Genomic DNA, 15,892 nt, shown 5'->3' with positions numbered 1-15,892 from the left:
TTTCCAAGACCAGGAAACTCATTCACGAAGTCAAGCATCAGACATACAATGAGATTTCCATATTTAAAAGTTCATTTCTAAACTTCCTTGATCTTTTCAAGATTTAACATCGACTCCTTAACCATTCACATAAATCATATTTTGCATCATTCCTTAGCATCTGATATGCAACATGAATGTGTGAACTAGCAATAGAATTCAATTGGCTAGATTGAGTTACCTTATAGCCTATTATCATGCTTACAAATTTCTCATCAATGTCAGTGATTGTGTTGATCCTCATTGATCTATGATCATGAGTTGCACCAGTGAGTTTCTCAACCTTTGAGTTGGAAGTTTTCTTGTTCACTTCTTGTCTGACCTTGGGTAAGCCAGTGACAGCTTGAATAGCCTCCTTGGTGATCATGTAAGGCTAATCCATCCAAAAAAACTCATTGTGAACCCTGCTCAGAACGTATCTGATGATCTCATCCTTGAATTTTGGTATGTAAAGAACACCGGTTAACCCTAGATCCTAAATTATCTTGTATTTTGTCTTGATGGTTCTAGAGCTACCCAGTATCATGGATTGATACATTCTTTTGATCTCTTCTATGCCTAGATCCTCCATGTTGTAGTTAATGTATGCCCTTACATCTTCAACATGCATCACGTTGACAGGAATGCTAGAAAATGGTCCCGCAAAGTCTTCTTTCTTAGCAATCAGGGGAACCTCCTTGAATATGGGCCTCATCCTATCCTTAACTTCAAAAATGGTTGGATTTGCAATGAAAGTAGGAGCTGAAGATCTAGATACCATTTCAAAGAATACCTGAAAGTGAACGCCGATGAAAGATTCAGTGCTTCTTAGATAACTGCTTCATATCCTTTCACAATGCTTTTGCACACTCTAAATTTGCTTGAAAGTCACCTTTTCTTCGCTCTGAATGCTTGAATGCTCGATGAGTGAAAATGAATCCACTTACCCTTTTTATCAGCAAATAAAACCATAAACTTTCACTATCATAACTGCTTCGTGAACAACCCTACCGAATGTTGGTTTCACAGTCTTGCGCTAGGTGAACCTTCATCAATGATGAGCACAACTCTCTAGATCTCCTTAGATATCCTCTGGGGTGATATGAAATATTTTTTAATGATTTTTCTAACCCCTAAGGCTTATGCCTCAGTTACTGGTAGAATTTCCCATCGATGGAGGAATTCCCTATTCTACCAGTGGAGTTACTGGTGTAGATCCATCTTCATTTGGTCCTTTATATTTTCTAACCCATCTCTTGGTGTGATCTTTTTGTATTTTATCTACCTTCTTCTCTCCTTTCTCATTATCTTTATCATTGCTAACTGGTTGAGTCTTGCTTCTACTGTACTTAGCAATATGGTCTATATTATTGCATACATAATATGTAACATTGTTCTTCTGAATTACTTTGACATATCAGGTATCATTCCTTGACCTACAATGATTAGAAAAATTTCCAAACTTTCCACATGCATGACATTTAGTGTTGATTCTGTAATATTTTGTCTTATGACCATACTTCTTGCAATTTGTGCATTGACCAAGAACAGAATTGTAGTTTTGATTTTCTCTATTTCTACATTGTTTAGCCATATGCCCAAATTTATTGGAAACAAAACATCTACCATTGAATTTATAAGCATTAGATTATCTTACCTGTTTCCTTTGTTCTAATGAGTTCTACACACTGGTTGTATGATCTGTAGTACCATATCCTTCACCTTGTACAAATATAGGTCCTCTAGAATCATCACTATGCATTTGTGCTTTCAACAAGTCATCCAATTGTGCAGTATTGATGCTAAACTTTTCTTTGTACTCGCTTGCAGTAGTTAGATCATCTCTTAGAGATATTACTTGTCTTTCAAGTTCTTGCTCATTATTCTAGGATTTCACCAAACTAGTTTTCAACTTATCATTCTCATGAGCCAATATGTCACATTCCTTAAATTTGTTCTTCAGAGATACAACAAGACTTTTTTATTTCTTCTTTTTGTCCTCAATATCCTTAGACATTCTCATAGTCAGGTCTTGAATTTCATTGTGCATGAGAATGTTTGCTTGACTTAGTTTCTGACATTGTTCCTTGAGAGCATTATCATCATCTTGTTTTTGCAAAAGTTCTTTCCTTCTAGCTTGAGTTGATGATAACCTTTCTTGCAAGACAAGAATAAATTCATTTGCAGAATTCACTTGTTTTTATTTTCAATTGATATCATACTCTACATTACATGGATGGATTTAACATGGTATATGAAATATGAAAACATATTAGGTCAACCTAGAATGCAAAAGGATCTGTGCTATATAGAAACATAATAGACTAAAATAGGTGAATATTGTGATCTTTGGTCAACCTTTTAATATGTTGCATATTTTTTTACATTATGTATGTTTAATAATGACATGAAAATCCACATTGAATGGGAAACCTTCAAAATAAATGGTGTTTAACATATGACCCTTCACAAAACCTAAATTTAAGCCTTTGCAATTAGTAGATGATTCAAACATTTACTATAATTTTATAATAAAACTCTATCATATATATAAATATATATATATGAACTTTGATAGGAATGTCAAGAATGTTTTATGAAGATGATGCTACAATTTGTAATATAAAATCAAGGAGAAATATGAAATGAATACAAATGATTGTCTATGGTAAAAAGTATGAATTTTGAATAGATAGATGCAAATTACACAAACTTGCAAAAAGTTTATTGAAAAACCTCAGTGAAATATTAAAAATAATTAAACAAATGATTATATATGTATTAATCAAATAGTGACCTCAAATATAAATTTTCCTATTTACATTATATTTACACAAATCCTCTTTGAAACGAAGGGCTAAGTGGTTTTCTGAAATTTAAAACTAGTTTTTTCAATTGTGTAGGGGTACTCTCACCACCTTGAAGTATTCATGGACGAATAGTTACGATATATGACCATGGTTCTATAATCTCATGCGAGGACCAATTAGATATAAAATAATGAATCATCTCATTCGTTCTAGATGCATGTTCCTTATCGATTTTCTATGTACTTGGTGGTAAACAAACACAAGCACATAATATATTAATTTATCCACATTAAAAACCATTACAAATGCCTTATTTAGAAATTGAAAGTTTAGTTCCTATCAATAAGTACTATCAAGCGAGTGTCATTTTAGCAATGACCTCATGTACGAACAAATCAATATTTCGATCAGAAGATCCACCTTTCACCATTGCTTTCTTTGCTAATGTCTTCCATTGCAGAGCATTCTTCCTCAAGTCCACACCACGTTCACCTTCCATAATTGTCTTAATAGATTTTTCGGCCTCATCCCTCCCAACTAGCCCATGTCTTTCTTTATTCAATCTTATCCTAGTCCTCCACACCTCTTCAATATACTTAGAATTAGTCATTTGATCACTCCACTGAGAAAAAGTTAAGACAGGTAACCCAGAGCTGAGGCTCTCTAAGGTAGAATTCCATCCACAATGTGTAAGAAACATACCCACAGAAGGATGATTAAGCACTACAATCTGTGGACACCATGACACAACTAGCACTTGATCCATAGTTTCCTCACGAAAACCCTGTAGAAAATCATGTATGTCATTTTCTTCTTCTTTGCTATGTTCAGGACGAATCACCCATAAAAAGGAATGTTGACTGGCCTTTAGCCCAAGGGCTATTTCTATGATCTGCTCTTTGGAAAGAACAGCTACACTTCCAAAGGAGACATATACAACAGTTGAGGCTTTCTTTGTATTGAGCCAATCTATACAGCTTGCTGCTTTCCAAAGATGTGTGCCTACGTCTTGGTCCTGTGGATTGTTTCCATCTAGGAAGGCAGAGGGAACAAGAGGGCCTATTGTTCGTATTTGAATGAGGGAATCGATAGATTGTATCTCTGCCATTTCGAGTTCATTGAAGGAGTTGCCGAGTATCCATGTGGCTTTAGAAATGGTACTGAATTGGTTCAGTACCATTCGCAACACTGGTTCATATTTATTTGATGGCTGTAGAAAGGATGGCAAGTCTGATTGACATAGTTGTGGAAGCCCTGGTATTGCTATAACGCCTCTTCCATTCTCCGCTTCATCATTTTCTTTCACTAGATAAAGTTAAAAATCAATATTAATATATTTTGATATGTTTTGTTCAAGAGAAAAATGGTGTGAATTTCATTTAGGAAGATAAAGAAAACTCAATAAAATTACAAATCTTCAAATATTTTTTAGTTTTCAAGTATATAAAATAGAATAAATGAAAGTTTCATAAGTAATATATTCTAATGTATTTTTCTGAATTCTATTGTGTGTAATTTTTTTCATCGAAATATAAAGAGGAGTGGGGTAGGGGAGGGTACGAGGAACAAGAAAAAAAGAAAAGAAAAAAGACCACCTAAGAGATGGGTGACCAAAAAACCCCTAAGAATAACCACCCAAAGAAAAGAAAAAGGAAAGCCAAGCAAAACAAACAAACCACTTAAAAACAAAAAAAGAATAAAAGAAAATAAATCAAAATAAATATATATATATATATATATATATATATATATATATATATATATATATATATATATATATATATATATATTGCTCTCTCTTTCTCAAATAAAAGTTTCAGATGTAATGATTTAGAAAATTATTATGTTTTTAAAATTTCATATGCATAAATACATTTATGAATATTTGATATAATTTGATAAGAATCATTTAATAATATTTTCTATATTATCATCATTGTTATAGAGAATGTATAAATACAATCTCTAATTGTAAAAGAAATTGAAAGGGATTAAAAAAACCAATGACCATGATATAACAAATGATAAAAGAAAAATTCATATAAATAGATAGATAGATATGTTAGTGATTAAGAATATCAAAAGAATATTAAAAATTAAATTTATTAATATTTAGAAGAAAATATTAGATCATTCAAGACTTATTTAAAAATAAATAGTGTGCATTTAAAATTTTGTTTTTATGAAATTGTAGTTAAACATTTCATTAAATGAATCAATTAAAAAAAATTACTAATTTATTAAAGAACTTTAAATCATTAATACTAAATGAAAGGGATTGGTTCAAAAGAATTCTTAAAACCCTTTATCCTAAAAAAAATAAAATTATACATATTAATTCTATATACTTAAATAATTGAGAAACGGGAAAAGAAAATAAACTAAAGAACCAGTTTAACCTAAAACAAAGTTTAAAAATTACAAATTATATTCCAACAATTGAACTGTGATAAATAACATTTTTTTTATTATAAAAGATTATTTTATTAAGAGTATGCTAGCACGGACTACAAAGAGTTTTCTATCCAAACAAAAAATAAATAGTAAATATTAAAAGATCAAAACCTAAGATAATATGTAAATATTTGAATGAAGATAAGCTTACCCATTCCAGCGTAAAAATGGTAATAGATAGAATGAACTGCACATGACTGCGTGGAGAAAAACGCTGAAGGAATGTTAAACTTGTTTGCAATATCAGGAACCCAATTCAGAAGAGACTTTATTTCCTTCGGAATTGAGTCTCTCTATCAACTGTTCAAATGTAAGACCTCCGACCTTTCTCAACAAATCAACTATCATGTCTATGTCTTCCGTGGCTTCACAATCAGGAGAACGCCCGTCTGAAATTGTTTCAATTCTTATAACAGTGGTCACCTGAGCAGCAACCCCATCCTGAGCTTTTATCATTCGCTCTCTAATTCTCTCTGTGGTGATGAAGGTCACATGGAGGTTTTTGCAGACAAGCCTCTTGGCAAACTCCATTAATGGATTCATATGACCTTGGGATGGGTAAGGGAATACTACTACATGAGGCCGCTTAATTTCTGGCTGCTGATCCAATGATCCCATCTTTTAATCCAACTCAGGATTTACTGCTTCATAATGGCACAGATGCATTGTATTTATAATTAAATTGCAAGGAAATCATACACTGTGTGTATTCTTTTTTTAAATTGAAACAAATAAAAAACAGATACATTTTGTTTTGAGACAAAATGAGAACTTAGATGATGGAAGTGCTTACGTAAATGTTAAAACCTATGAGAACGGTTCATTGCCTTTCTTCTTGCTACGAATGGTTCTGCAAAATGGATTACTGTGTGAGGATATTACATAAAAGGAAAATTAATTTCACAAATGTAAGTTTCTCAATAGGATAGAATTTATCATAAACTTCCATTCTCATCAACATCCATTCACATATGCGAGGAATCGACCTTTTTTACTAACCATGGCCTATACATTCCAAAGGTGTGTCTATAATTGACTTCCTCATAGCCCTACATCCATAATTAGAATGAAGAAGAGGAAGAAATTGAATGCATCTAAAAATGGGGTGTGTAGGTTACATTTTAAATTATGTGACTTTAATAAGGGAATGATGATATTTTTTTCTTGTCGTTTCTAATTAAATTTTAAATATTATTTTTTAAATTTTAATCTTAAATTCATAGTCATTCTTAAGTCTATGTTTCTTATTATTTGTATTAAAAATTATCAAGTCCTTAAGCCATTCGAATATTTGTGTTTCCTTTTTGAAGAAGAACTCTGGGAGGACTATGGCACCTAGCTTCTGAAAACTATAAAACTCTTCTCAAATTATGGTCATTGTAAGTGTTGACCTTCACATTTTTAAGTTTGATCTTGTTCTTTGCACTTGACCATTTAATATCATCTTTTTCACAAAATATCCTCGATTCCTATATAAAGAACATCTTCTATCCTTCATTAAAATAGAGATTCTACGAGCAACCATTTTCAAATTCCATTCAATCTACATTCCTTATTACCCATTTTCAAATTCCATTCAATGTACATTCCTTATTACCTTCTCCAATTTTGAACAGCTTCCCACTAGGGTACCCAACACCCGTGTCTAACATTTTTAGCTCTTAATTTCAAATCTAGTTTCCTCTCTACATCTCCTTTCTAGATCTATACATTTCTTATGTGTTTCAATTTTATACTTTCTATATTATATTAATCTTGCTCAATTAAGAATTAGGTAGCCTAGTTCATACATATACACATAATCAATCCTACTCACCTTTCAACCAATAAAAATGTATTTACAACAACATGGCTCATCCTCTATATTTTATCATATTATCCTTTTCTTAGCATATCTATCATATTATGTTAGTTGGATCTACAACTTTACACAATCCTAATGCCCCTCTAATATCTAATTATTTACCTTTAATGCATCCTTTTGAGTTCTCATTTACTTTTAGATACATGTTGTTTACAATTCACTTATAACTCAAAGTGAGAGAAAAGTATAATGGTGAAATGTATCTACTCATGTCAATTACTAGTGAGATTTCGGATAATGATGTATAGCATGATATTGTACTAAGTTTGTCTCCTTCCATGATCTCTATCTATCATCATTTATTCTCACTTACATGAGTTTTAACACATGTGAACATATTTGTAATCTATTTGAATTATCTCTCACATGTTTGCATAATTTGCTAGCCTTTATTAGCACTCACATAATTAACAATGAGTAAAGGTCCCAAAAAGTCATATAGTGAAATCCTATGCTATGTCGAGTCATAACCACATATTGGTATTTGCATTTTTGTAAAATAGAATTGTTCATTTGTGGAATTGACTAAAACAAAGTTATTTCAACTATTAGATTCTAAGGGAAAACTGCATTATTAAGCATGCTTCAGTGAAAATAGAGCATTATACATTATCTATTATAGAATTCCAAAGCTTCACACCTATAAACATCACATGAATATAATGAATGCTAATGAATCATTCATTTTCATGAAAAATGAATTTGCATAATCTAGTACTCATGAAATATAAACAAATTTAACTCTAAAAAATCATATAACTAAAATAAATACAAATATCATAATTTAAAATACTGCATCTACCTATCATTCCAAGTTTCAAAACTAACTCCTACCTATCATTCTAACTTACATTATTTAATCTCAGCCTAATTTTTTACATTATCCCTGAAACTTTCTTTATTATTTGCAGCATTTGATGTTCCAGACCAAAAAGACGCACTGGCTGTTTGCTTTTGGACTTCTTTCAGTGCTCTCGCAACTTCTGTCAATTATATAAGAATTTGTCTAATTTTTAATTATAATTAACAAATAAAGCAATTATTTCCACGTCTTATGATACCACACAGAGAGGATCTGGACGTCCATGAGCAACAAATGAATCAGTGGATTTACATATATTCTTTCGCCATCTCATTTATCATTTTGCAACAAAATAAATATAATGCAGCCGACAACCACATTAAAAAATTTCCGAACTCTCACAGCAGCCAAACATATCGAGTGGGCACATTGCAAAAACAATTATAGATGACTAGTAGTTGGCTGTGTATATGTATCTGCACGTCAATGGCAGTTGATTAAAGAGTTCTCAGGATTGAAACTTATTATTGATTTAACTACAGGACTGCTTTACAGTCAACTGCTTACTATTGTTTACTGGTAGATTTGGCTGGGATGGGCCTTAATAAGTTTTAATCTATTGTTTTCTGCTTTTCTAACAGGACTGCTCTACATATTCAAATATTTAAAACTGTTTTCCTATCATATCACTTTTTAAAATGTATATAAACACACCATTTTGTAGATCTCTTTTTTGCAGAGTGTTTACAAACTATGTTTCATATCGATAACACCGCAGGGTGCCAGGTGTTTACGTAGTACGTTTAAATTATGGAGAGATTTAAATATTAAAGGTAATAGTGTTTATAAAAAAATCACAATAATAATATTTTTTTCTTTAATTAATTTTGAAATATTTGTTTACTAAACATTTATACTTTTTAATGTTTGGTGAAACAAGAGGATGAGTTATGGAATGACATGAATGTAAAAGTAATATTTTGATTTTCACAACTTCATCCATCAGGTCTACCATCATTTCTACAATCTTCAAATCTATATCTATTTGTGACAAAATTGGTTCTTGATCAATTAACTACAATTTCTCAAGCCACATGGATATTGCAAAACTCCTTGCAAAACTCCTTTGTGATTAATAAAATGAGTTGGCCAATCATCAATCAGAGTAATCTTGATAGAAAGGGGCATATTCTTGTCCATCCTCTAATAGTTTCACTCAACATATTGAAGACCTTCATTAGCTAGACGATTGGCTAATCTATTCCATTCAATGTATGTATGTTTGATTTTCCAATAAGGTAGAAAAGTAAGAGGTCATTGGTTGTCTTCAATGAGGTGTTTTATTGTCCACAACGGATATGAAAAAAAGAGTTTAGGAGGTCAATCATAGTTTTGGAGTCACCTTCAATATTAACTTTCTCAAAACCATATATAAGGCTCATTTTATTCTCCAAGACACAACATAGGCCTCAACTTCACAATTTGTCCTAACTCCAATTTTATTTGCATATCCTTCTATCATTTGTTCTTTGTCACCTCTTATTATACCCACTACAAGATTTACTTGTGGATTGCCCTCACTACAGTCATCGAAGTTTAATTTCACCCATTCTTTTTCTAGTTTTCTCCTTTTCACATTTTTCCTTATGAGTCTCTTAGTAGTTTTAATTCTGTTCATTTGGCAAGTTAATCCCAAATTTAACCTAATTGATGGTTTGAGATTAGTAGGGGGTTGAAAGGATTCTTGATGTGTTAAATGGTTTATATTTTCTCTAATCCCATTTTTGATGATTTGTAGGACCTTCTTGCCGTGTTATTTCCTCTCTAAAAAGCCTATTGTTTTTTTTTCACATTACTCATGAAAAAGGGGTGGAATTTGGTTCCAAAGTTCTCTAATAATAGGATATTTTAAGGGGGGCATTATCCTTCCAAGTTTCAACAAAAATTCTTATAATTTTAGGGACAACCAAATTTACCTTAAGGTAAGACAACACTTCATCCTAGATTTCTTCAATGGACCTACAATATAACATAGAGTACATCTATTGACCATATAGATACCTCACTTCACAAGATTATCAATGGTTAGCATTTTATTATAATTTTTTTGTCAGCTTAAAATTGGTCATCTTTGAAGTGACATTATTATTCCAAATTAGACTCCACTTGAAATTAGGTCACCCAAGGGTTTCCTCCATAATGTAGTAGGTTGAAGAATAGAAAAAAAACTAGAAGGGTTAGGGCCCCAATTACTTCATTGATTTAATCGATATTGAACAAACATCAATCCCTTAAATGCTTTATAAATTTATTTTTACTAGCTCATTGGTTAAGAGTTGGATATGGAAGACTTTCGATTTTGGTTCCTTTCACTTCAATCCACATATTCAAACAACATTGTGCTAAATTTTCTAGTTAGGGGGTCTTTTAAAAGAGTAGAGGTAGATATGGGCTTCAAAGTCGCACTGCTAATCCATATGTCATCCTGAAAGTTGACTATTCTTGCATTCCCCACATGCCATCTAATACATTGGCTTAAGAATTTTTTTCTTGTATTATAGATATTGTTCCATATCAATGAGCCCTTAGGTAGTGATGGGGAGAATCAATCATCACAGCTTAAGTATTTAGCATACATAATTCTTATTCAAAAATTTTCTTTTAATATAATGTTCTTGCCAATTTTTAGGTAGGAGGGCTTTATTGAACGATTGTAACTTCCCAGGCCCCAAGCCCCCAATCATTTTAGGTTTCTAAGAAATACCCCATTTTACTAAGTTCATTCTCTTCTTTTCCTCTACCCTTGTTTAATAGTTTTTTTTTGGAATTTGTTCTATTAATTCCACTATAAAGATAGGAAGTTTAAATAAGAATAGGTAATACACATGAATATGTTTAAGAGAATCCTTTGAGAGATATTATTTTCCTTCTTGACTAAGGATCATACCTTTCATTATGCTAGCTTATGTTGTATTCCATCCATCATTCCAAACTAGTAATTCTTACACAGTTTTTTGTTGCTAGAGGTATTCCAATATATGTAGAAGAAAAGGACTCCTCTAATCAATAAAGATGTTTATAATTTTTTATGGTAGCTTTTCATCAGTATTGAAAAACTATAGGAAACTCATGTTGCAATTAATTTGTTGTCCTAAAACTAGAGCATACTTATTTAACATAAACTTTCATTTTTCAATTTCTTTTATTGACGAGTCTACAAAAATGATGGTATCATCAACCGATTTTGAGTGTGATGAAGGAGAAAGAGAAGAGGCAACATGGACTCCTTTAAGAATTGTTTTGAGAAATGAGTTTGTAAAAAAAATTTCCCAAGACCTTAGGAACAATGGTGAATAAGTAAGGGGAGAGCACTTCTCTTTCCATAAGATCTATCTCACTAGAGAAGAAGCCTCTAGGAATACCATTAACCAAGACTTAAATTCTTGGGGTGTTAACACATTTCATAATGGTATTTATTATTTAATCCTAAAAATCAAACTTTTGGAGTGTGTTAAAAAGGATTTGCCAAGAGATTATGTCATATACTTTTGAAATATCAAGTTTGGAAGCTATACATGTCTTCAAATTATTCTCCATTAAGTGGAAGATCTCATGAGTCATTAGAACAAAAACTAGGGTTTGTATTTCTAGACAAACCCTTTTTTGTTTTTAATGTTGAGGTGTGTGAGAAAAGGATTAAGGCAATTGACAATTATCTTGGAGAATATTTGGTACACATTATTGTATAGACTTATTAGTTTGAATATTTGGTTTAGATATCCTTGCTAGAATGAACTTGTAGGAAACTAATAGTCTACAAAGGGTCCTTCCTCAGTAGTGTAGGTAAGCTCCAACTTCTCAAGGATTCATTGCAAATCACTTTGGTGTACATTCTTTTTATTGTTTCCATCCCTAAGAATATGGTATCTAAACTTGAACAATTTCAAAGAATATTCTTATGGTTGGGATCAAAAAGTACCAATAGGATATTCTTGGTGGGTTGGATATAGTCTGGAAACACAAAACTAATGGTGGTATGGGCATTAGGAAGATACAACTTATGAACAAAGTTTTATTCCTAAAAGTTAGCAAGAAATTGATTAATTGGAACTCAAACGATGACAACATTATAAAATACAAATATCTTAATGATGAGGAGTGCATTGCTTTTCTTTATGTTAAAGAGATAGGTAGAAGTTCTTATGTTTGAAATGATCTAGTGAAAATCGAAGAGGTTATTGATGGAAAGTCGAGTAATGTAATACCATTTGGTTTTAGAAAGATCCCTAGGTTTTAAATATCTCTTTAGATTGGCACCCTATTCAATCTATGATCAAATTGGCCTTGGAAAGAATAATTTATAGTTTGGTCAAAGTTTAATGGGACCCTTTTATAGTCCCCCATAAATGGATTTTTTTTTCAAACTAGGTGGATCATCACCTCTATTCTATTATTAAGGATCTAGTGTTGTGTCTTTCAAGCCAACAATGCTACAAAATCAATTATAAGGATATTCTTATTGGCTCAAGTCTAGTAATGGGGACTATTATGTGAGAGTTGGTTTTAACTTACTAGAATATGTTTGGTTGACTACCTTTAGATGTAAGAACATATGGAATCATAATGTTTTACCTTTAATCAATTTCTTCTAGTGGATGGTCTTCTATTGAAATATCCTCGCAATTGGCAACCTCAAGAAGAGAGATTTGCAATTTTTTAATAGGGATTCCCTATGTGAACATGATGAAGAATATATTGACAATCTTTTAATGCACTACAATTATACTTGGAAAAGCAAATGGTTGGTGTTTAGAATTTCTCTACTCTGATATTATAAGCATGTTTGAAATTTGGTTCTCCCTTTTTTCTAACCTTGTCATGAATGAACTATGGTGGATGGCCCTTCCTCACACAAAATGGAGGGTTATAAAGAGAGCAACAATAAAAAAATTAGAAATAAAAATCCATTGTGGCATATGTTAGTGGTGCCAATTGTTTGTGCTATTATAGAGAACAACAAATAGGCTATGCTGAAGAAGCCATTTAAAAACTTGATAGAGATAGAAATCCAAATTGCTAAAATTTGGGATATAAAGGATCTTCTTAGCAATGTTGACAACATTAAAATCAAAATCAAGACAAGAACCTATTGGACCCCCATCCCAAGGCTAGTTACAACTTTATTTTTATTATTCCTCACATGAGAACCCAAGGAAAGTGGGTGGGATAGGGTCATGTAGGACCATGATGACATGATTTTATTTTCTTATGTCATTAGTCTTGGTGTTCCTAGACTTCCAATTTGATTAAGGTACCAATAACTTTCAACAACATGCTCATAGCCAAAACTAAGTGGTTAAATAACATTTTAATAAAGGATGACTCTTTGAAAGTTGCTAATCTCAAATATGACAAGGCTAAGCTGAGTTGCTAGGCTTTTTATTTGATTGTTTTTTATTAAGGCAAAAATAGGTTTTGAAGGGACATGCGAACCTCTACAATTAGATTTTGGATGGATCTAGAACCCTCAAATAGAAAGTTGTCATAACAAAAGGAACATAAAAGAACCAAACAACCATAAGAAATTTGGCTCCCATAGCCAGATACATGGGTTTTAAAAATTGGCTCCCACAACCAAAAACAAAAGCTACAAGAAGAACAACCAACAACCAACCTAAAACTAGCCTCCAACCAAGAGCTATCAAGATTTACATCGAGAACTACTCTTTTGGGATCAAAGAGTCATGTAAAAAGAGGGATTAGCTTTCTTACCCTTAACACAAATCTAGCCCTCTCCCACTTGCATTGCCTTACCACACCAAGCTAGCGAAAGACCACCATTATCCTAAGAATGAATACCTGTAGAAAGAGTCTCCACCATCTTGGATATATCATCAGTTTTCCTCCCTACAGGCATAACATTATGAGAAAAGACACCAGTATTGATAGCTGGAACATTATAACAAGAAATTTTTGCTAGGGGCCCAGTCTTGAAACCCTGTTCACAACAAACAAAAGCATCATCTTGCTGGCAATCTGTTGTTCTTTCCCCTTCCCATTCAATAAGCCACACACTCTGCGCACAACTAGTGGCCTGAGTCGCAAATACAAAAATAGCCTCTTGAAGCCCATTCCCTTTCTCTATAGGGGAGAAACGTGATAACCATGCTCAACAACCCCACCATTTGTGACATCCTCAGAGGGTGCTAGAATATCCTATGAATCCATTGCCAGCACCTAGGAAAAACTCCTATGTTGCTCAATTTTTTCTCAACTTTGTAATGTTGTACAAAAGCACCTTTCCACCATTTATCCATCATTTCCTTTTTCTCAAACCCACATTTTGTAGTTGCATGACCTATTTTAAAACATCTTCTACACTGAAAGCGTATCCCTTCATAATCTAAAGATTGGATCCAACAACCCTTAGAAGTTTTGAGAACTATCTCAGTAGGAAGCCCTTTTGAAACATCAATTTCAACAAGAATGCGAGCAAAAGTGGAGTGAAAAATATGAAATGATTCATCATTAACCATCAAAAAATCTCCAATGGCTTCACCCACTTCCTCTAAAAGAGGATCAACCCATAAATGAAGGGGGAGATTCAGAAGCGAAACCAAAATCGAGATCTTGTTAAACATTTCAGAAGAAGAGTTGAAATCAGAGTGTCAAGGTTTAATCATAAACAAAAATCTATTCTCCCAACTAAAATAATGACAACATAAAATTTTATTTATGTCCTGAGCATTATAAAACTTTGAAATAAAAACCCCTTTAGCCATGGGGAAAATATGAACTTCACTAGTAATGAGAGGCTTCCAATATTCTAGGATCCACGTATGTAGCTAAGGGAGGGTACACCAAAAACCCCTAAATTGACATATCACACTATGTGTAGAAAAAATAGAAACATTATAATCTATTTCCTCTTCCATCTCTACTTTTAAGTGAATGGAAATGGCATTTGCAATAGGAATAAACCCACCATTAAATAGCTGTCTCCCTTACTGATACCTCAGAGCCACACCAGTCCGCCTCTACCCAACAGATGCAACTGCACTAGAACTAGGGGCAGCATACAAAAAAACTCCACATCAGCCGACAGTAAAGTCTTTGAGCCTTGTTCATGGAAAATGGCAGTGTCTCCTCACTAGCCATCAATAGTCCTTTCCCCATCTCATCCCTTTGGACAACCAACAATATGAGTTGCAAACGCCCCCGGATGATTACCCTGCCTAGAGCTCCCGCCTAAACTCCCCATTCAAATTTACATTATAATGAACATATGTGATTATTGATGCCTGCAATAATATCACATTTTTTATAAATGACATTATTTTACATGTTTCTAATGAAGTTAATCAATTAGAGAATCTCCTCACTAATTTCACTACTCAAATAATTGAGATAATAGTGTGGGAGGAATATTTCATGCTTCTAGCCTATACAACCTATGTATTTGGACTTTCATGGGATTCCCAAATATTGTTTTTTCATATTATAGAGAGGCCATGAGTACTAACTGTATACAAAATTTTAATCCTATTAATTTCATTCCTCAAGGATCTAGATCTTACTTCCTATATTTTCCTCCTCTTCTTTTCATTTTAGTGGCTTTTTTTTTTGTTTTTCATACTATGAAAATGATTTGGGTTTTGGTTTAAAATGAACTAAAGGAGCATATAAACATTAGAAATGACAATGAACTTTGGGAGACCTTGGAAGTAGGTGATTTTACTCTATATATTCTTGTTAGGCAAGACTTTGATGAAAACCTCTCCATGGAGTTTAGTATCTCTGGGAAGAAGGGGTGATTTTGTGAAGGTTATGTGATGGGCATCCCCAGTAAATGGTTTAGTTTTACAAAAGTTTTAATGAGTTACATTACCTTGGAAGGATAGTATAGGAGGTTTCATATTTCCTATCACCTATGCTTAACTATTT

At 32.5% G+C, this 15,892-nt stretch overlaps 1 protein-coding gene across 1 annotated transcript; it reads right to left on the bottom strand.

Moving 5' to 3' along the window:
• Positions 1–3,180: 3,180 nt before the first annotated feature.
• LOC131876191 (UDP-glycosyltransferase 74E2-like) lies at positions 3,181–5,437 on the bottom strand. Its single transcript, XM_059221017.1, has 2 exons — positions 5,434–5,437; positions 3,181–4,133 (listed from the first exon to the last, which is right to left on the bottom strand). The coding sequence occupies exons 1-2, from the start codon at positions 5,435–5,437 to the stop codon at positions 3,181–3,183; spliced, it is 957 nt and encodes a 318-aa protein (XP_059077000.1).
• Positions 5,438–15,892: the final 10,455 nt, after the last annotated feature.

This window comes from Cryptomeria japonica, chromosome 5 (assembly GCF_030272615.1).
Source record: "Cryptomeria japonica chromosome 5, Sugi_1.0, whole genome shotgun sequence".
Taxonomy (NCBI): Eukaryota; Viridiplantae; Streptophyta; class Pinopsida; order Cupressales; family Cupressaceae; genus Cryptomeria; species Cryptomeria japonica.
This window is presented reverse-complemented; position numbering and strand designations above follow the sequence as displayed.